The sequence below is a fragment of the Lepidochelys olivacea genome, assembly GCF_965140295.1.
Source record: "Lepidochelys olivacea isolate rLepOli2 genome assembly, chromosome: 20".
In the NCBI taxonomy this organism is placed as follows: Eukaryota; Metazoa; Chordata; order Testudines; family Cheloniidae; genus Lepidochelys; species Lepidochelys olivacea.
In genome coordinates, this window is record NC_140430.1 from 16099284 (window position 1) to 16120250 (window position 20967).

Consider the following 20967-nt stretch of genomic DNA (forward strand, 5'->3'; position numbering starts at 1 on the left):
ACCAGTGAAACTGACAAGATGCCAAGTGCCATCAATGGCACAAAGACCCTGAAAAGAGAGAAAGATGTTGGTGCCCTTTGACAAGTGGCTTTTCAGGCCCTTGTAGATTGGCTTCCTGTTTGGAGCAGAAATCGGTGACATGGAGTCAGGTGTTTTCTTAGTGCCGTTTGTTTATTTGCAAGATGTTCACCATTCTGTTTCCCTGAACAGCAATGTTCACAGACTGCACACGCGAGAACCCCTCTTGCCGGGCCCAGGGTAAGGACATGCCCAGCTCCGAAAAGATCCTCCCACTTAAAGATTGTCTGTGCTCCTGGGGTCACTGGGTGGGTGGCTATTGTTTGTCAGCTGCACCAGGAATCCTGACTGGATGAAGGCTCCCAGCTGCTAGAGGAGAAGTGACAGGGTCACAGATCTCTGTGTTCTGAAGAGAGGAAGAGTGGCTGGGTACATGTGTTTCCTTTTCCAGGAAAGATGCTCAGAACCTCAGCTGGTATAAAAGCCGTTTGAGCCATTGGGGTAGGAAGAGGCTCAGAGTGATGCCTTCAGGCAGCATTTACCAAAAGTGCGAAGAGTCCGACCAAGGGACGCTCAAGGAACAGGAGACAGAAATGGCTTTTGGGAGAGCAGGTAACCCCAGGCTGCATTAGTGGGAGAGTGCGCAATCATTTCCTGCTAATCAGCTCACTCCTTGATAACACGCCCTGATCCTGCAGACTCCACACCCCAGTGAAGCCAAGAGGAGGGCGGTGTCAGCGAGGTTTGCAGGATTGGGCCCTACTTATGGAGCGGCATAGTGCTCAGCAGCGAAGTCAGACTCGAAGGCAGGTCTGTACTCTGGGAGGGTGGCGTTTCATACATCACAGCAGGAGGTGCTGGGCAGAGCCAGGCTGAGAATTCCAGGCTTGTCTCAGCAGCATTTCATCAGATGTTTATGTTTGGTGCTTGCATACTCTGGCAATGAGGGGTTTAAAAGCAGGGGAGCAAGAGAGAGAGAGAGTGTATGGGGATGGAGGGGTGCTGTATGATGATAGATAGATAGATAGCTGTGGATGAACTGGTGTGTATGGAGATTGTGAGATAGATAGGGATGGATGTGCGTGTATGGGGATGGATAGATGGATGGGGGGTATATGGAGATGGATGGAGGGGGGTGTATGGGGATGGATGGATGGAGGGGGGTTTATGGTGATGGGTGGATGGGGGGTATATGGAGATGAATGGAGGGGGGTGTATGGGGATGGATGGATGGACGGATGGAGGAGTATGGGGATGGCTGGATGGGGTTGTATAGGGATGGCTAGCATTTATGGGATTGAATGGATAAATGGATAAATAGATCCATTTTGCATCCATATTGCACTCAGGACTAGTGTCCACAATGTACGAGTTGCTGGGCGCTGGAGCCCGTCGTACACAATTGCAGGTTATACCATCAGGAGCCTTGGCCCTGATCCCTGTCCCAGCCCAGGGGTGGACGTGTTACGAGAGGCATTTCAGAGCCAGAGTTCTGCTGATCAGGCGGGATGTCCCTGCGTTGTGCAATAGGAACATGCCTCGTGCAATTCTGTGCTTACAGCAGATTTGTGCTTCTTTTCTTCCTCTTTTTTTACTTTCATTCCTGGGAAGTGAAGGGGGATACGTGCGTGTGTGTGTGGGAGGGGGGCGCTGATTTGAGATGTAGGCGTTGGAGACACAGCTGCTTCCTTCCCCTCCCCAGCCCCGCTGCTGACAGCAGCACAGTGGGCTGGGGCAGTGGAGGAAGGGGGGGTTGGCTGGTGAGTACATGGTACTGTGCATGGAGCAACGCTCTGAACCAAGGGCTTGTCCCTGCCTGGAGGAGGCTACAGTGGCTGGGACAGAGCAGCACAGAGCGGGGGGCAGCCTCTCTGCCTGGCAGGCTTCATGGCGCATGAGTCTGCAGCAAGATGGGGAGGAATCTTAGAGGACAGTGTATGGGAGAGCATAGGGCACTTGGGGGGAGGCCAGGGCTGGCCATAGGGAGGTGGTACAAGCAACCATCAGGAGGGGAGCACGGACTGAACAGGGGGTGAGGGGGAGATGTAGGCAGGGGTTGCAGCCGCGGAGCTGTATCCTGATGGTGGAAGGCAGTCAAAGCAGAGAGAGGAAAGGGTGGGAGGTGAAACCCCAGGGAATCATCCCAGCATCTCACATGGATCTCATGGCCTGGCTCCCCCAAAGGATCCTTCGGAAAACAGAGGGGACTTCCAGGAAATGGGGTTCTCTTACTTCTGGGGCTTAGGCTCAATGGAAATCCAGGTGGGCAAATGATAGATAGATAGGGTGGATATAAGGAGCAATGGTCTCAAGTTGCAGTGGGGGAGGTCTAGGTTGGATATTAGGAAAAACTCTTTCACTAGGAGGGTGGTGAAGCACTGGAATGGGTTACCTAGGGATTTGGTGGAATCTCCATCCTTAGAAGTTTTTAAGGCCCAGCTTGACAAAGCCCTGGCTGGGATGATTTAGTTGGGGATTGGTCCTGCTTTGAGCAGGGGGTTGGACTAGATGACCTCCTGATGTCTCTTCCAACCCTGATATTCTATGATTCTATAGGGATAGATAGATAGAGGGTGTGAATTCCCCTGCATGCTCTGTGCTGCACAGAGATTCCTGACCCCAGTGGCACGTCCATCTCTATTTATGAATTACAATAATAGTGAATTCTGAATTCCCCTAGTGCCTTCCCCGCGAGGCTTCGAGCACACCTGCCCCCGCAGCACTGGTTCACCAGAGGGCAGGGACCAATGCTCTAACCCCCGCTGTCTCTGCTCCTGCCTTCCAGGGAATTCCTTGCTGCAGTGCGGTAGCGGCCTGAATGGGGAGGAAAGGTCAGTATTACCCCTTCACGCTGTGAACGCCGTGTCGTTTGTATTATGGGTCATCCTCCTCGCCATGGTGATTGGAAAGTGTAAGTATCCCGGAGTGCGTTTAGGACTATCACGCAGGAATGGACCAGTGGAAAAGACCAGGGGTGAAATCCCGACTCCATTAAGTCAATGGCCAAATTCTCATTGGCTTCAGCAAGGCCAGGATTTCAGGCCAAGAGTCCCTCCCAGCCAGGTCCCCTTGTGTCTGGCAATGGCCAGTGTCAAGACACTGCAGGAGAAGGGATATAGGCCCCCGCAATGTGTTTCATTGTGCCATAGTGCTGCTAATTGTAAGACAAGGCTCATTAAGTCAGGCCACCTGCCCTCCAATTCACAGCAGTGGGGCACCTTCCCAGAGCCCACACTGTGAGCAGGAACACGCTGGTGTTTGATTCTTGAATGTATTCACAGGTACAAGTAAGTACAATGTATGTTGGGATGCCCTCTAGCAGCTGCTCCACGCAGGATAACAGCCTAACTACTCCTGCCAGTTAAGAGAGTAGCTCCTGTAGCTCAAAAGGTCTTTGCTGTGGCAGGGATTCACATCCTGCTGAGGAGCCTTGGTGGGTGTCATTACACAGAGCAGCCTCAGCGTTGTGAGCTCTAGGTGGTGTCTGAATTAAAGCCCCAGCTCCAGGAGTCTTGTGATTGGGTGAGAATCTGAGCTTTCATTTAAAAATACTGAGACTGATTCTAGTTGCAGAGAAAAGCTTGGGAAAGCGATGTAATGGCTCAGAAACCAGGAGGCAAAGAAAAGAAAAGTCTATTATTTTTCACAAATCTCATGATTTTTAAGCCAATCTTGTGATTGGTTTTTAACCTCTGGAGTTGGCCAGACTGCACCAGGGCAGAGGTCATTCAGAGGGGACTCTGGGTGAAATCCTTGAAGCCAGTGAGGCACCTAAGGCTCCTACTGCAATCCACAAAACTCCCACTGAGCACTGTAGGCACCTAAACTCACTCGACACCTCTAGGCATGTGCACTCCTGCCTCCCTCGAGGCATCTGGATGCTTGTCTCCCACCTAAACCCCTATACAAATCCTTTCTGCTCCTCTGCCAGGGAGGAGGGATTTGAACCTGGGTCGCCCACATCCCAAGTGAGTGTTCTGACCATTGGGCTATAAATTATAAGGTGGGCAGCAGCACCTCCTCCCCTGCATTTTGTGTAGAACGAGGCAGGCACCTAACTCATTCCCAAAAGACGCTACTTAGGTGCCTAAGCCAGGAGAGGAGTTCCTGTTTGTGGATCACTAGCAGAGCTAGATACTTCCCATTCCTGCAGCCTGGATTAGCATGCCTAGCTCTGAGAAAAGGGCAGGGATGGCTCATCAGTATCTCCCATTGGCTACTTACACAGCTCCCCGCCTAGCGTGCTGCGTTTTGGGGATTGCACTCAGATGCATTGCTCTCCCCAGTCATTGTATCGGAGCCTGGGCATGTAACTTGGCTTTGTGGGTGTTCCTGGGATTTTCTAGGCACTGTGGTGCTCAGCATTGCAATGCCAAAATCCCTTTGGGGATATCACCCTCAGAGATTATCTCCACAGGGGGAAGTTGGAAAGTAGAAATGCAGCATGTCGCTCTACGCTGTGAGCCCAAATCGAAAACTCAGCCCCCCTCCCCCCACCCCTCCCCAAACCATATAAACAGCTGGCATCTGTCCTTCTGTCTAGACTCGGAGATGTCCAAGGAGCTGGAGCAGTTGCGGACTGGTCAATCTGTGCTGAGAGGCAACGGTAACAATTCAGTTTACTTATGAGTGTCCGTGTATTTGTATTACTGATGTTGCCCCTTTGGCAGAAGCCAAAATCGGAGGTGCTGTCGGGTTTGTTCCTGTTAGGGGGTGTTAGCCGATGGCCAAGGATGTTTGGTGAGGTGCCAGATATGCCCATTTACACCATCCGTGACTTTAACCGCTAGGACGCACTGTCCCTTTGCGGCGGGCAGCCCAGGCTAGGTTGATGGATGCCCCAAGGTCCTAACCACCTGTGACTTTAACTGCTAGAGCTCAGAGCTCCTTCGCAGCGGGCAGCCAGGATTGACTGACAGGTGCCCCAAGAGTTTGCCCCGTGGAGGCGGCACAACTCAACGCTAGGCTTTTAGTACTCTCACCTAATGGCCAGGCTTTAAAGCCAAAACGGCTGAGGTTCTTTAATTGTGTTGGCTGCTTTACAGTAAACCAGAGAAAACAAGTCAGGCTTATGCACAAATGGTTACCAAAATTTATTAAGCTAGATTCTAATCATGTGGTTACAAAATTGCTAGTGCCTACTTATTTAAATGTAGAGATGTTACACACACAAACAAGTTACAAAACTGAAGCCACAATCCCAAAGAAAGAAAACAAAGTATAGAGCTCTATTTCAAAATATGTATACACTAAAGATAGGAGATCAGGTGTGGGTGCTTCTTACCCTCCTTGCATCTCTCGATTCCAGCGGTGCCAAGCCAGGATCGGTCACTCAATTCCACGGAAAGACGAATAAGGGACAAGGCTTAGGGACCCTCTTAGCTGCAGAAGCCTTGGGAGGCTGTCACTTATCTGACCAGCAGATAGTGAAAAGCACTCAAAAATCATGGTGCTGTAGGTCCCCTACTTATACCTCTGTACTCCTTTATTCTCTCTCTCCTTTCTTATGCCAAATTGAGGCTGGTCTGTCTGGGTGACGCCAGCTTTCGCAAGAGTAGTTTACACTTGCAAGGGAGAGAAACAATAGGTGTCGACTACTGGACATTTCTTTTATCAGGGTAAATATTTTTCCACCTAGGATGTTGGTGTGTGTGCATCACGCTATTTAGTAGGGGCTAAGAGCCATGTCTATCACAGGGCATCTGCCTGCTGTGAGCTTAATCCTTGTATCTGCTCCCAGAGGCACATTGTAGCAGCACACCTGTGCTTTTCACAGCTTCAAAGGCTGTGCTGGAATATATGTTAAGTGCCCTGTTCCGGCTTCCTCCTGTATTTCCAGCAATGCTGGTCTGAAGGGGGGGGGGGGGGGCTGTCTGGCTGGCTACAGGGGGAGCAATCGCTGCTCCCAAGCAGGTCTGTTCTTGCTGTGATCTTGTTTAGTTAGAACATCTTGTTCCCTTGAACACAGCAGGAACAAACAGCTGCAGGCTGTTCCCTGTCTCGGAAATGCCCCTTCTGCCCCTTCAGCTCTGTGCCCAAGAAACTCCATCTCTGCTTCCTGACAGGGTCCCGCTCACAGCTCCTTCAGCCTCCCTCACACACAGGCTGCTCCGAACACCTGAGGCTACAACCAGGGTGCCCCTCGGCCCACACAGCTCTTTCCTGCCATGCAGCCTGGTGCCTTGGGTGGTCACTTTCATTGTCTGCAGCTGTTTCACTACATAAATGAGGTTGATTGCTCCTCCTGTTGTGTCTAAAAGTGGATACTTAGCACTCATTGGCTATAACAGGCACTGTGATTGTCTATGGATCCCAGACTCGCCTGTTAGGTGTATTATGGCAGCACCCAGGAGCCCCAGTTATGAACCAGGACTCCATTGTGTGAGGTGCTGTACAAACCTAGTACACAAAGCCAGTTCCTGCCCCAAAGAGCTTCCAACCTAAGTGTAAGACATGGGATGATAGGTGGAGACAGAAAGGCAAAGGGACACAAGGAAACAAGAAATACCAAACCTCTCTTCTTTTCTGTTCTGCTCCTATTAACTAACTAATGGTTTGATCTGAAACCCACAGTGAAGCCCCAGGCCCTTTAAAGCTCTGCCAGAGCGCAGAGCCCTGGGGTAGCGGTGACAGCCGGGAGCCCCCAGGGCTCCTCAGTGATTTAAAAGGCCCAGGGCTCAGCTGCGGTAGCGGCAGCTGGAGCCCTGGGCCCTTTAAATCGCTCCCAAGCCTCCCAGCCGCCTCTGCAGCTGGTAGCTCAGGTGTGATTTAAAGGGTCCCGGGCTCCCAGCCGCCACTACCGCAGCTGGAGCCCTGGCCTGGGGAGTTAAGGCCCTGCCTCTTCCAGTTGAGGCCACGCCCCTGCTCCGGACTCTGGCGTACCGGTAAGTCCTCTAACTTACTTTCACCCCGGGGGCGCCCCAGGGATGTGGGGAGCTCAGGGACTAGTGGATAGGGTTGCCAGGTGTCCAGTTTTTGACTAGAACGTCCGGTCGAAAAGGGAAACTAGCAGCGTCCAGTCAGCACAGCTGACCGGACACTAAAAGTCCAGTTACATGCAGTAACCTGCCTCTGCCACCGGGGAGCGGGAAGAGCAGCAGCTGTTGCTGGAGAAGCGGCTCCGCTCAGCAGCTGCTGCTCTTCCCGCCCCTCCAGGCCTGACAGACAGAACTGATTGGCTCCTGGATTGGTCACCAAAGTAGATACCAGTGCCGTCCGGGGAGGGCGGGGGATAACCTGTCTGCCTCCCACCCCGATTTCCCCAGCCCCTCACTCCAGGGGCCGACCTCCCTCACTCTGCTGTGCCCTGATTTCCCCTCCCCAGCCCCTCGCTCCAGGGACCCCCCACCCCACTGTGCCCCCCAAAAGTTATGGTTTGCTGAATGTGATTATCCTATCTTTTTATATCTAACGTTATGAATATTGATTGTATACCTGCATTTCAAATGTGTTTGCTCCCGGGGTCACACCCACAAGACAGCTTACTTCTAGTCTGGCCAGCACATTGTCAAGGGATTATACAAGTTGAATGGCCCATCAAAGAACACTTAACTCACACTGGACCATAGAAAAGGCTTATCCCTACCTGATGGACTTTCCAGCTAGAGTATGGGTCATGGCCTCTGTTATGACTCATCGCAGCAGGCGTGGGCATGTGACTAGATCATGGGATACTAAACTCCATCTTGTCCCTGTACTGTTCCACAAACTGTGCTGAGGGCTTTGCTTGGAACAGTGGGTTTCCCTCCACACAGCAGAAGCTATAACAGGCCCAAGAAACGTCTCCATTTTGCCTCGTTCCTGCTGTAATCTCTGGGCTATGGAAGCATTCTAACCAAAGGCCTGAGGACCTTCCAGGTCATTTGGAAGCAACCAGAGATTTAACAAGCCAGCAGTTTAGTGCATCCCTGCTTCAAGCCTGAACCAAGAACTTTGCAATTATTGTATGTATTTGATTCCTTTAGCCAATTTTAAGGCTCACCTCTTGCTTTCTATAAATAAAGCTTTAGATATGAGATACTAAAGGACTGACAACAGCGTGATTATTGGGTAAGATCTGAGTTATATATTGATCTGGGTATGTGGCTGCTCCTTTGGGATCAGAAGAACCCTTTGTTTGATGAAATTGGTTTTAAATAATCACGCATCATTAAGTCTAGTGTCTGGATGTTGAATCCAGGACTGGAATATCTAAGGAGGCTGAATTTGACTTCTTGTTAGCCAGAAGTTTACTTTTGTTGCTGATTTGGTATATTTTATGGAAGAATAACCACCAGTTTTGGGGTGTATCTGCCCTATTTCTCAGCAGTTTGGTCTGAATTTGGTATTCAGTTGTGACCCACTGAGGAATGGTGACAAGGCAGCAGGTAAGTCCTAGGGGCATGAGTCATGGGGGCTGGGGTGGAGAGCGAGCGATGGAGTGGGGGAGAGGTGGGGCAGGGCCTCAGAGGAAGAGGTGGGGCAGGAGTGTTTGGTTTTCAGGGTTTAGAAAGTTGGCAAGCCTACTAGTGTGGAGGAGGGAAGGAGGGACAGGGATGTTGGGGAGGGAAAAGGGGACAGAGGAATTGTGAGGGTTAGCAATAAATGCACTCCAACCCAAGCCCTGTGAGTGAGTGTCCCATGGCACAGGGGCTGGCCTCTCCAGGGGAACACTCACCATGCCTTTGGCTACACTGCTCCCAAAGGAGCCAGACACTGCAGCTTAGCAGCTACACCTCAGAACACAGCTCCACTTGAAAGACAGCACTTAGACATGTTTATACAGTGAAGCCAAGTATAAGTTCAATTAAGAATAGAAGTTTGAAAAGCAGCAAGTAACAAATATTGGAAACAAATGGTTACCTGTCAAATAAAATCATAACATGGTTTCTAGAGCCTAAACTTAACTAACCAGAGATACTTCCCTGTCTAACAAAGCTTAGCTCACCCAAAGTCTTTCTCTCAGCACTTAACAGCTGGGACCCTCCTTTCGTAAGATATGCATGCTGGTAGCCTGTCCCCTAGTTTTAGGCTCACATGTGTACCCCAGTACTCCCAGTTATACCCCTCCTCCCACATCCATTGTCTTTGCTCGTAAACAGGATGTCCCCTGCTGGATGCTTTCTCCTGTCTGCATCTTTCTTGTAGACTTTGCAAACTCTTGATTAGGTTCAGGCTCCATAAAGCAAATAGGCATCCAGTGTGAGTCTTACAGCACACACCGGCTCAGACGGAGAGAGAAGCATCTCTCACCTCCTGCTTGAAAGGAACCTGCTGATCCCTGTCACGGCATCACTCGCCACACTGGCGCCACCTGCTGGTCATTTCAGGAATTAGCTCAGTGCAGCAGGTGCGTTCTCGGGTGGTGGCTCTCCCGTTCTCACCTCCGCCTGCAGACCCATTACAGCTCCTTTCTCTCATCTGCTTTGTGGCACAGCCCTCCAGCCATGTCACCATCCGGTTCCCCACTTCCAGGGGACTCCTCCAACAAGCATCCAGCCACTCCTCTCAGCAGCTTGGCAGTCCACAGCCAGGCTGCTCCTTCCTTCCAGCTCACTGTCTCTATTCCCTGGGCCACTTCCCCGCAGCCTCAGTTCCTTCTGCTCCTGCCTCTGGCTCCAGCTCCTTTTCCCAGGGCCTCAAGCCTGTAAGTCCTGGCAGCCTGTCAGGAGCTCTCCCGGTCCCTGTTAGCACCTGCCCTTCCCCCAGTGCTGGACTCTCTGTAGCCCTCTAGGAAGCCAGTCTTCTCCCTAGGACTCCCTGCAGCAGACTATGTGCTCTGGTCTGCAGCTTCCTTTTATGTAGGCTGGCTGGGCCCTGATTGGCTGCTCCAGCTGCCACCCTAATTTTCTGCAGCCGCTGCCCTAATTGGCTGTTTCCCCAGCAGCCCCTCCTTTGGCTGCCTGCCCCTCAGCCTCCCTAGATGGATTTTAACCCTTTTAGGGCCAGTGCGAGGCAAGCGCCCTGTCACAATCACCTTCTGGTAAGAAGCCCCCAACTTAAACCACATATTTTTCAGCATCTATACATAACTTCTTAACTATTATCCGTACATACGTTTCACAGTGATTGTGATGACCAGTGAGCTACTGGCTTTCAGTAGAGACCTTTCATGTCACCTTTGGTGAATTATTATACTTATTCCTGACCCAGGGGATCCATGTTAACCCTGTGCATCCACTTTGTCCCCTCTGCCAGTTGGCACCAAGAGGTCCCTGGGGTCACGTGGATAGGATTTGGGGGAAGGGCAAATGTGTGCGCGGGGGATGGGTTCAGGGGTGGAGAGGGCATGTGTGTGGGGTGCAGGATGGGATCAGGGATGGGGAGGGAATGTGTGTGGGGTCGGGAGATGGGATCGGGGCAGAGAGGGAAAGTGTGTGGGGTGGGGGATGGTATCAGGGCCCGGGAAGGCTGTCTGAGATGCGGGCCCTGATACCATCCCCCATCCCACTCACTTTCACCAGGCTGGGGCAGGGGGTTGGGGTGCAGGAGGGGGTGCAGGTTATGGGAGGGAGTTTGGGTGCGGGAGGAGGTGCAGTGTGAGGGCTCAGGGAGGGAGTTTGGGTGCGGGAGGGGGTGCGGGTTCTGGGCGGGAGTTTGGGTGTGGGAGAGGGTGTGGGCTCTGGGAGGGAGTTTGGGTGTGGGAGAGGGTGTGGGCTCTGGGAGGGAGTTTGGGTGCGGGAGTGGGTGCAGGGTGCAGGCTCTGGGAGGGAGTTTGGGTGTGGGAGGGGGTTTTGGCTCTGGGAGGGAGTTTGGGTGCGGGCTCTGGGCGGGAGTTTGGCTGTGGGGTGGGGACTCAGGACAGAGGCTGCAGAGGTTTGGGGTGCGGGAGGGGATGAGGGGTGAGAGCTCTGGGAGGGAGTTAGGGTGTGGGGTGCAGGCTCAGGGCTGGGGCATCAGGTGTTTGGGGTGCAGGAGGGGATAAAGGGGCAGGCTCTGGGAGGGAGTTTGAGTGTGGGAGTGGGTGCGGGTTGCAGCCAGGCAGTGCTGACCTTGGCAGTTCCCGAAAATGACCAGCACTGCAGCATGGACTTTGTTTGGCCCAAAGCGAGGGAGAGAAGCAGTGGGGTGAAGCTATGGAGTTAGCTGCAATACTTTACCTCTTCAGATGCTTTGAGCAGGGGGTTGGACTAGATGACCTCCTGAGGTCCCTTCCAACCCTGATATTCTATGATTCTATGATTCTATGTGCAAAGAGCAGGGCAGGGCATCACAGCAAAACGGGCCCAGAAATCACCAGAAACAGGCTACAGGGATGAGCAGGGCTTTTCCTATAATGGCTCCTCCTGGCTGCTGGGGGATGCTGTGGTGCTGGGCCCCAGACTGTCTCTCCTGTGCACTCAATGCTCCCCCGGAGACGGAGGAAACAGCCTAACCATAGGGGTGAGAAAGAGGGGAGAAGGGAACACAGCGGGGCTGGCTGTTTGTGGGGCTGAGAAGTAGGGGAGAGTAGTCGGGGAAAAGGATAAGGGCTAGGCGCATAGGCGCAGAGGGGAGAGGGGGAGGAGGAGGGAGATGTTAGGGGCAGGGGCAGAAGGAGTGGGGTGGGGGAGGGGGTAGCAGAGTCAATAGCCCCCGGAACAGATGCCCTTCCCAAAGCTGGCACAGAGCCCAGGATTCCTGAGTTAGCGCCCTTTAAGGGTTTGTGTTGTGTGTACGCAGGCATTTTCAAGCCACACTCATTCTCGTTAGGGTGGACTAATCCGCCGTCTTAGACAAGCCCTGCCTCTCAGCATTCCTCCGCTGTCAGGCAAATAGCTGTGAACCCACTGGCAAAGCGTGTGTCCCATCCCTCTCTAGAGGCTGGTGCAGAGAGAGGATAAGAGTCGACCACTTCTACCAATTCCTCCGTTAGCTCAAGTGGCAGAGGTCCATGCTGTATATTGAAATGTGTCAACTCTCCTGTGGTCCCACAAGGAGGGTTATTTTGGCTCCACTTGGTGGTATTTTGTTTTTTTCAGGTTGCAAAGCCATGTACTCAAAAGTGTGGAAATGCCAGTATTGGGGCCAGGGTCCTGTGGGTAATAGTGAACGATCATGGCATTAAAAGCTGTGTCATAATGCATATGCACAAGGGCCAAATTAAAGTTGCGGGGGTAACCTTAATTAACCATTGCCTGTTTGGTGCTCGCATTTGCAGCTAATTCTTTTTATCTCGCTTTTTGAATGTAGTTCGTTATAAATATCCCCTACTCATTGGGTCGTCTGCAAACTTCGTCAGTGACTTTATGTTTTCTTCCAAGTCGTTGAAAAAAACTTTAAATAATGTGGGGCCAAAACCGGACCCCTGTGGTGCACTGCTGGAATCACCTGTTTGATGATGATTCACCATATATATAGTCTCAAAATGTAACTTTCAGTTAGTTCATTCAGCTTTAGTCCATTTAATGTGTATCATCATGTTAATTTTATATCGTTCTAGTTTGAATGCAGTACCAAGTGAAATGCCTTTCAGAATATTAAAGTATATTAAATCAACACTACTGCTCTTATCAAGCAAACTTATAGACTCAACAAAAAAGATATCAATTTACTTTGACAGGATCTGTTTTCCATAAACCCATGTTGATTGATGTTAATTATATTACTGTTCTTTAATTCCAGTATCAGCTGCTCTGTTATCTTGCCTGGGATCAATCTCAGACTGACAGGTATATAATTACCTGGGTCATCCTGTTTGCTTTTTTAAAATATTGGCACAGTGTTGGCTTTCTTTGACTCTTCTGGAACTTTCTCCATGTTCCATGACTTGTTGAAAATGAACATTAAAGCAAGCTCTTCAGCAGGCTTTCTTAATACTCTTGTTTGCAAGTTATCCAGACCTACTGATTAAACATGAGTCCCTACTGGTTAACATCCTCCTGAGATACTAGTAGAATGGAAAGAGTGTTATCATATGAAATGAATCATCATTTGTGTTTTTCCCAAATATAGAACAGAAATATTTATCGAACACTTCTACCTTTTCTCTGTTATTATTGATAATTCTACCATTTCCACCTAGTAATAGACCAATACTATTGTTAGGATTCGCTTTGTTCCTAATAGACTTAAAAAACTCCTTATTGTCCTTAACTCTTTTGGCCACAAGATTTCTCCTTGTGTCCCTTTGCTTCCCTTGTCAGTTTTCTACAATTCCTAGCTTCTGATTTATATTCATTACTACCAACTTCCCCATTTCTTCCATTTATTTGAGATATATATGTATATAGTTGCCTTCACTTCCCCTCTAAACCAGGTCTTTTTTTTTTTTTAACCAGTATGTTCATCTGTCATTATTGTGGCTTTTCGGGCATCTAGCAAAGTGTTCTTAAACAGTTCCGAATTCACTGTTTGAACTCTGACAGGGCTGGAGACACCAAACTGAAGTCAGAAATCACCAGGGGCTGCCTTTTGAGTTCGCCCTCAAAGACACTTTGAATTGACAGATCACTACAACTCTGTCACTCTTAGGATCTAGATTGCAACTCATTTGTTTATTTATTTCTTTTTCCTAGTTAATAAACTTTCAGATAGGACTGGCTGCGGGCGTTGTGTTTGGTAGAAGATTGAAGGTACCAACTGATCTGGGATAAGTGACTGGTGCCTTGGGACTGGAAGCAACCTGAATGTGGTGCGATTTTTGGTGTAAGTGACCATTTATCACTAAGTCCAGTTTGTCTGGGTGGCAGGATAGACTGGAGAGTCTAAGGGGACTGTCTGTGACTCCATGGTAAGGCTGGTATAGTGATCCAGGAATTCACAGTTGTTACTGGCTTGGTGAAATCTAATTATAGAACACAGCACCAGCATGGGGTGTCTGCCCTGTTATTGACAGACTGCCTGGAGGTCAGCACTCACAGTTGTGAGCCTCTCCACACAGCGTGACGGGGTAAATTGAGGTGACTGACCATTCTTCAGCTCTCCCTGGCTCCCTCTGTGTGTGTGTGTGTGTGTGTGCGTGAAAGAAGAGGCCATAAGGTCCCCTTAGTCCCACCCTGTGCTATGGGTCACTGTAAGAGATGGGCCAAGATACCGAATTCAGATCTGGGCTCCATCTCTAACAGCCCAAATTGCCGGGGTCTGGGGCTGTGGTTCACCTCATAGTGAAGATGGCGTCAATTGGGACCCAGATCCCAGTCTGGGTTTGAAATCTCTGATAGATGTGGGGCTTTGGGGCCCAGGGCTCTGTTGTTTGGGCCCAACAGGTCCGAGGTGATAAGGGTTAGGAGGTTGGGGATAAAGATAAAGGAGAGATGTGACGAGTGACCCTAGAATGTGCTCAGAGCAGGGGAGACCTTGTTTCATTGACCCTGCCACTCTGGAGCCACTTTTGCCTTTGAAGTAACTGGAACATCCTGGCTCAAAGCTTTTCTGCCAAGTGTAAAATCCCGGCCCGGGCGGGGGGTTCAGGCCCCAAGGTCAGTGGCTCTGGAATGGAATCAGAACAGACTCATTGTAGAGGGCAGGAGACGGACTGGCTCCTAACAGGGCTCGGGGCAAACAGACCCATAGCATGGTTGAGGGAGAGAGAGTAGCTGAAATTCAGCAATGCCTGCAGGCAGAAGCAATTGGAAGGGTGGGGACTGCCATGGTGATGCCATGGGGGGCCTGATGTTGGGGATTGTCCCAATGTCCACTGCTGTCTCTCCTGTTGCTAGGGGACAGATTCGGGTGGCAGAGCAACATCCTAGCGGGGATTAGCATTACTGCTCTCAGAAGGAAATCTGTTCCCACAGGTCTCCTAGTGCACAAGCATCCTGCTTCCACACACAGCCAGAGAGGGCAAGAGAAAGAGATGGGAGCCCGGCAACCAAGCCTGGCAGCCCCACAGGGCCAGTGCAGGGAGCGCGTTGTGCTCTCACCCAATGCAGAGAAGAAGGTGGGATGGATTTGTGCTGCTTGTCTCTCTTAACTCATTCAGTCTGCGAGCTCTTTGGGCAAGGCCTTGTCCGATTTGTGTGGTGTAAGCGCAGAGCACATTGAAGGCACTCTTCACATCATTTATAATAACCCCACCCCTGTCCTGTATCTCTGGCTCCAGCACCAGGATAAAATACCATCCTCTTTGCTCTGGCTTGGAGAGCAGAGGAAGCGCTGCATGGTCCTCACCATGCTGAGAACACTCACAGCTTTACACTTAGACAATTTCTACAATCAGTGCTCATGCTTCAGGGCTTCAATTGGTCACCTGCAGGGGTCAGGGAGGAATACTTTCCCCGCAGATGCACAATTGGCCCAGTGCATTTTGGTTTTCTTTCGCCTTCCGCTGAAGCATCAGGGATTGGCCACAGCTGGAGGAAGGACACAGGACGATATGGACCAGGGCATAGACATAGAATATGAGGGTTGGAAGGGACCTCAGGAGGTCATCTAGTCCAACCCCCTGCTCAAAGCAGGACCAATCCCCAATTTTTGCCCCAGATCCCAAATGGCCCCCTCAAGGATTGAACTCACAACCCTGGGTTTAGCAGGCCAATGCTCAAACCACTGAGCTATCCCTGCCACCCGCCCTGAGGTGTTACAGTAAGTGCTTTGTTCCTAGATGCCCAGTTGGTGATTCTTGCTCCCAGGCTCAGGGTCACACTGATTGCCAGTTTTGGGGTCAGGAAGGTATTTTGCCCCAAGTCAGACTGGCAGGGACCTTGGGGGGGCAGGGGAAGTTGGGGTTCGGCTTCCTCTCCAGCATGGAGCAGGGATCCTGCGAGGATCATCTGAACCTGTCTCACCCAAACAATTCTCTGCCACTGCAGGGGCCTGAGGCCTTGGTGGCATCTCGGTCCCTCCTGCTCTGTCTGTGGCCGCAGCCCGTCAGTCTCTGGAGGGCTGGGAAGTGGAGAAGAGAACTGACTGTGATTTGGTCCGGTGAAATCTGTTTGGCAAGGCTCTGATACGAGTTGTGTCTTTAACTCTGGTTATTTTTGAAGTGGGGTTCAGAGGCGCCGTGGGATTTACCCCAGGTCACCCAACCAGTCAGCAGCAGAGCTCAGGGGTCCTGACACTGAACCGTCTACGTCTAGCAAAGGACCTGTACCATCACAAGGTGTGTTTTTTTTTCCTCGATGTTATTGTCATTAACCGTATTGGCCATTGATATTTCAGTGGTTCCTTTGACTTCCCTTCTCAGTCACCTGTTGTGGAGAATGTGGACATTTTTGTAATGTTTTTATGAACAATATGCATGACTCCGTTTCCCCACTCACTGTGTATTGCCACAGCCTGGGTGTAAAGGGGTTAATATTTCCTCTGGGACAAGGTGAGACAAGGGATGTGGGTCATAAGCAGGCAGGTCTGGGTTGGTTTGAATGAACTGTCAAGGAGAGGAGAACGTGTGTGCTCAGCAGGACGGCACCTGAGAGAAAGGGACCAAGTGGGTGTGTGGGGTGTTAAGATGACTGCTGTGTAGCAGAGAGAGCTGAAATCCAGGGATTTTGGAGCAGAGGGGCAGGGGATGCTGCCAACACAGGCTCTGAGCTTGGTTTGGCTTTCCCAGACAAACCTGCCCCCCTTGGTCCTGGAGTCCAGGTGACCAATGACGAGGGCGTGGTCTGAACAGGCCGTGCAATGTCACTGCCAATCCCTGCTGGCTGCATCGTTGCCAAAGGGGTTGAGTCTCTCACAGGGGTCTACACTCAGCTGGACTCACTGGGGAGCCCTGGCGAGAAGCAGAAGGGCTGGAGGCCCAGGCCTCCATCTCAGAGTTGTGGGGCCATGGCACTCCCCCTTGCAAAATGTGGAGGCCTCAGGCCTAGAACAACGAAGGGAGCAGTCCCAGAGCGACTGTAATGGCTGGGTCAGAGCAACCTGTAAATCCGCGACAGCTGGCGGGAGAGCTGAGACGCTGAATGCAACAGCAAAGTTTTGCAAGAAGTGACCGCAACAGTAGAAACAAGCTTAGTTCCAGAAAACAGTGGGGGAGGTGGCATGTAATCAGTTCCTTGAGAGGCATATTATGGAGCTGTGCAGAGAGGACTAAAGATTGGGAAGTGAACCCTGATCCAGACCATTACTACAGGGAAATAATAGAATAATCAATCCTAATACAGAAAAGGCAGAAAGCAGAATCCCACTATACATATAAAATGATGGGGTCTAAATTAGCTGTTACCACTCAAGAAAGAGACCTTGGAGTCATTGTGGATAGTTCTCTGAAAAGTGGATACTCAATGTGCAGCGGCAGTCAAAAAAGAGAACAGAATGTTGGGAATTCTTAGGAAATGGACAGATAATAAGACCGAAAATATCCTACTGCCTCTATATAAATCCATGGTACGCCCATATCTTGAATATTGCGTGCAGATGTGGTCTCCCCATCTCAAAAAAGATATATTGGACTTGGAAAAGGTTCAGAGAAGGGCAACAAAAATGATTAGAGACATGGAACAGCTGCCGTATGAGGAGAGATTAATAAGACTGGAATTATTCAGCTTGGAAAAGAGACGATTAAGGGGGGATATGATAGAGGTCTATAAAATCATGACTGGCTTGGAGAAAGTCAATAAGGAAGTGTTATTTACTCCTTCTCATAACACGAGAACTAGGGTCACCAAATGAAATTAATAGGCAGCAGGTTTAAAAGAAACAAAAGGAAGTATTTCTTAACAGAATGCACAACCTGTGGAACTCTTTGCCAGAGGATGTTGTGAAGGCCAAAACTACAACAGGGTTCAAAAAATAAAAACTAGATAAATTCATGGAGGATGGATCCATCAATGGCTATTATGAGATGGTATTTCTAGCCTCTGTTTGCCAGGAGCTGGGAATGGGCGATGGGATGGATCACTTGATTATTACCTGTTCTGTTCAGTCCCTCTGGGGCACCTGCATTGACAGGATAGTGGGCTAGATGGACCTTTGGTCTGGCCCAGTATGGATGTTCTTATGTCTGTCTGACCCCCTTTGTTCGACTCCCAGATGTGTGTCCCGACTGCTTCCCTCAGCCCACCCTTAACCTACACCTCTTACCTCTCCAATCCTTTGTTCTTGAGCTGGGGAGAAGCTGTTCAGCCTCCCTAAGAAGAGGTGGGGAAGTTCATTGTGGCATGACGCCCCATATTCTTTATAGTAATATTACTGTGATGTGAGTATGGCATAATTATGATGTATTTTGTGCAAGATAAGGCATGTGAGAGATCATTGGAAAAGTTATGATTTACTGAATATGATTATCGTACTAGTATGCATGTATCTTTTTTGTATCTGAAGTTTGGAATATTGTCTATGCATCTATTACAAATGTGTTTACACCTGGGGAACACCCACTAGGCAGAATGCAATCAGTCTAGATGGATGGCTGGGAAAGGCCATTAGGGAGAACAATAGGTCTTTGAAGATGCTAGTCACCCGCCAGGGAGCCTTCCTGAGACGCCTTCCTGGGGACGCTGCAAACAGTCTCTGAGTTATGGCTGCAGGGACATGTGACCAAGTCACTTGGTACTGGACTTCATGATAATACTAGTGTTTTTCCACTGACCAGGAGTGGGAATCAAACTGGGAGACAAAGGGTCCCTGCCATATGCAAAAACTATTTAAGGCAGGGGGGTGACATCATCGTTGTTCGTTCTTCACTGACTCCCCGCCCAAGAAAGAAGGCTGCTGGAAACACCTGAGAAACAAAAGGACTGAACTAGGGGGAAGGGCTGAACCCAGGCTAGAGTGTTGCCTTCCCTGTGTCTGGAATATCTGGAATTTAGTTGGATTTAGTTGGTGTTGGTCCTGCTTTGAGCAGGGGATTGGACTAGATGAAATCCTGAGGTCTCTTCCAACCCTAATCTTCTATGATTCTATTAATTTTAAGCTGCAAGCAAGGGCAGCATGTCTTCAAGACTCTCTGTAAACTGTCTTTAGGGTGAGAATTTGCTGCTCATATCCAATTATGTTAATATATTGAACTTAGATTGCGTTTTTGTTATATTTGCTAGATAATCTGCTTTGATCTGTTTGCTATCCCTTATAATCCCTTATAATCACTTAAAATCTATCTTTTGTAGTTAATAAACTTGTTTTGTCTAAAAGTAGTGTGTGGAAATCATAACTTGGGGCAGAAAGCTGCTTATAGCCTTCTCCACACTGAGGGAGGGGGTGAATTTCATGAGCTTATGCTGTACAGTTATCTCTGCAGTGCAAGACGGAACAATTTTGGGTTTACCCTCAAGAGGGATGTGTGTACTTGAGTACTGGGCAATTCCTTAGCTAAGCCTTCCCATGCAAAGGTGATTTTAGTGTCTGTGTGTTTCTGCAGCTAGGTGTGTCCCTACTTGTGTGGTGGTGAAAGTGTGAGGCTGGGAGCATGTCTACAGCTTGTCACAGCACTACAGGGTGAAAGGGAGTCAAGGCTGGTGGGTCAGGCAAAGTCAGTGGTACCCCAGTTCCAGGCAGCACCTGAAAGAGCTGGGGGGAACCAGTCACATCCTTATCCCCCTGCCTTATTGGTTGCTAGGCATCAGTGTCCTGGCAATTGGATTTGGCATTTTCTTCTCAGATGCTCCACTGATATGGGAAGCATGGCCCAGACAGCTAGGCAACACTCACACTTCTGGTTTAGCCTGCCCAGAGAGCAAACAATCCCTTTCCACCCACTAGGTAACAATGCAGCATATAGGGGAAACTGAGGCACACATAGGCTTTATATAAATATTACAAAAAATGACCACTTTGTCACACAAATCAAAATGGGGTTATGGCAAATAGATCCTGTCAAACTAACTTGATAGCTTTTTCTGACAAGATTACAAGTTTGTTTGATAAAGATAATAGTGCTGATGTAATATACTTAGACTTCTGTAAAGCATTTGACTTGGTATTGTGTGACATTTTGATTCAAAAACTAGAACAATATAAAATTAACATGCCATAGAGTAAATGGATTAAAAACTGGCTAACTAATAGGTCACAAAATGTAACAGTAAACAGGGAATCGGTTCTTGACCCTACGTTAGTTAGCATTTTTATCAATGACCTAGAAGAAACATAAAATCACAAAACTAAGGTGTCATACAGCTAAGGGTAGCCTAGAATTCCTGCTTACCTGTAAGGGGTTAAGAAGCTGAAATAACCTGGTTGGCACCTGACCAAAAGAACCAATGGAGAAAGAAGATCCTTTCAAATCTTGGGGTGGGGAAGGCTTTGGTTTTGTGTGTTCTCTTGGGAAGCAGAGAAGCATCAGGTCAGAAAACTCCTTCTCCTATAAACCATCCTAACAGTCTCCCATATTACAAAAGTTGTAAGTAAAAGCCAAGCAAGGCGTGTTAGATTATCTTTTGTTTTGCTTGTGAATTTTTCCTTTGCAGGAGGGAGGTTTTTTCCTGTTTTTTGTAACTTTGAAATGAAGCCTAGAGGAAGTTCTGCTGTGTTTTTGAATCTTTTGTTACCCTGTAAAGTTATTTTCCATCCTGATTTTACAGAGGTGATTTTTACCTTTTTTTTTTTAAAGAACCTGACTGATTTCTCTATTGTCCTAAGACCCAGGGGTTTGGGTCTGTGATCACTTTGTAACCAATTGGTTAGGATATTATCCTCAAGCCTCCCCAGGAAAAGGGGTGTAAGGGCTTGGGGGGATATTTTGGGGGAATAGGAACTCCAAGTGGTCCTTTCCCTAATTCTTTGTTAAATCACTTGGTGGTGGCAGAATTTGTGTCTTGGGGAAGTTTTAACCTAAGCTGGTAGAAATAAGCTTAGGGGGTCTTTCATGCAGGTCCCCACATCTGTACCCTAGAGTTCAGAGTGGGGAGGGAACCCTGACATAAGGGGACTAGTAAAAAACAAAAAGGACAAGTCACTGATACAGAGCGATATGGATCTCTTGGTAAACTGGGCACAAGCAAACAAGATGCGTTTTAACATGGTTACTTGTAAATGTATACATCTAGGAGCAAAGAATGTAGGCCACACTTACAGGACGGGGATTCGCTGGGCGCAGAGGTGGATAATAAAGTGAACATGAGCTACCAGTGTGACGCTGTTGCCAAAAGAGCTAAACACATAAACAGAAAA

General features: G+C 49.3%; 1 protein-coding gene across 4 annotated transcripts; it reads left to right on the forward strand.

Moving 5' to 3' along the window:
* Positions 1-383: 383 nt before the first annotated feature.
* LOC311510305 (uncharacterized protein) lies at positions 384-18811 on the forward strand. 4 transcript variants are annotated; one of them, XM_084609872.1, is made up of 8 exons: positions 384-630; positions 2804-2929; positions 4562-4624; positions 8327-8384; positions 12601-12647; positions 13494-13623; positions 15903-16018; positions 18452-18811. In XM_084609872.1, exons 1-4 carry the CDS (start codon positions 540-542, stop codon positions 8353-8355), a joined length of 309 nt encoding a protein of 102 aa, XP_084465998.1. In that variant the 5' UTR covers positions 384-539; the 3' UTR covers positions 8356-8384; positions 12601-12647; positions 13494-13623; positions 15903-16018; positions 18452-18811. The 4 variants fall into 4 exon arrangements, with proteins under 4 accessions (XP_084465998.1, XP_084465996.1, XP_084465997.1 ...); XM_084609870.1 differs by lacking the exons at positions 8327-8384; positions 12601-12647 and adding an exon at positions 14715-14857 and having other exon boundaries at positions 13509-13623; XM_084609871.1 differs by lacking the exon at positions 12601-12647 and having other exon boundaries at positions 18452-18810.
* The last annotated feature ends 2156 nt before the right edge of the window (positions 18812-20967 follow it).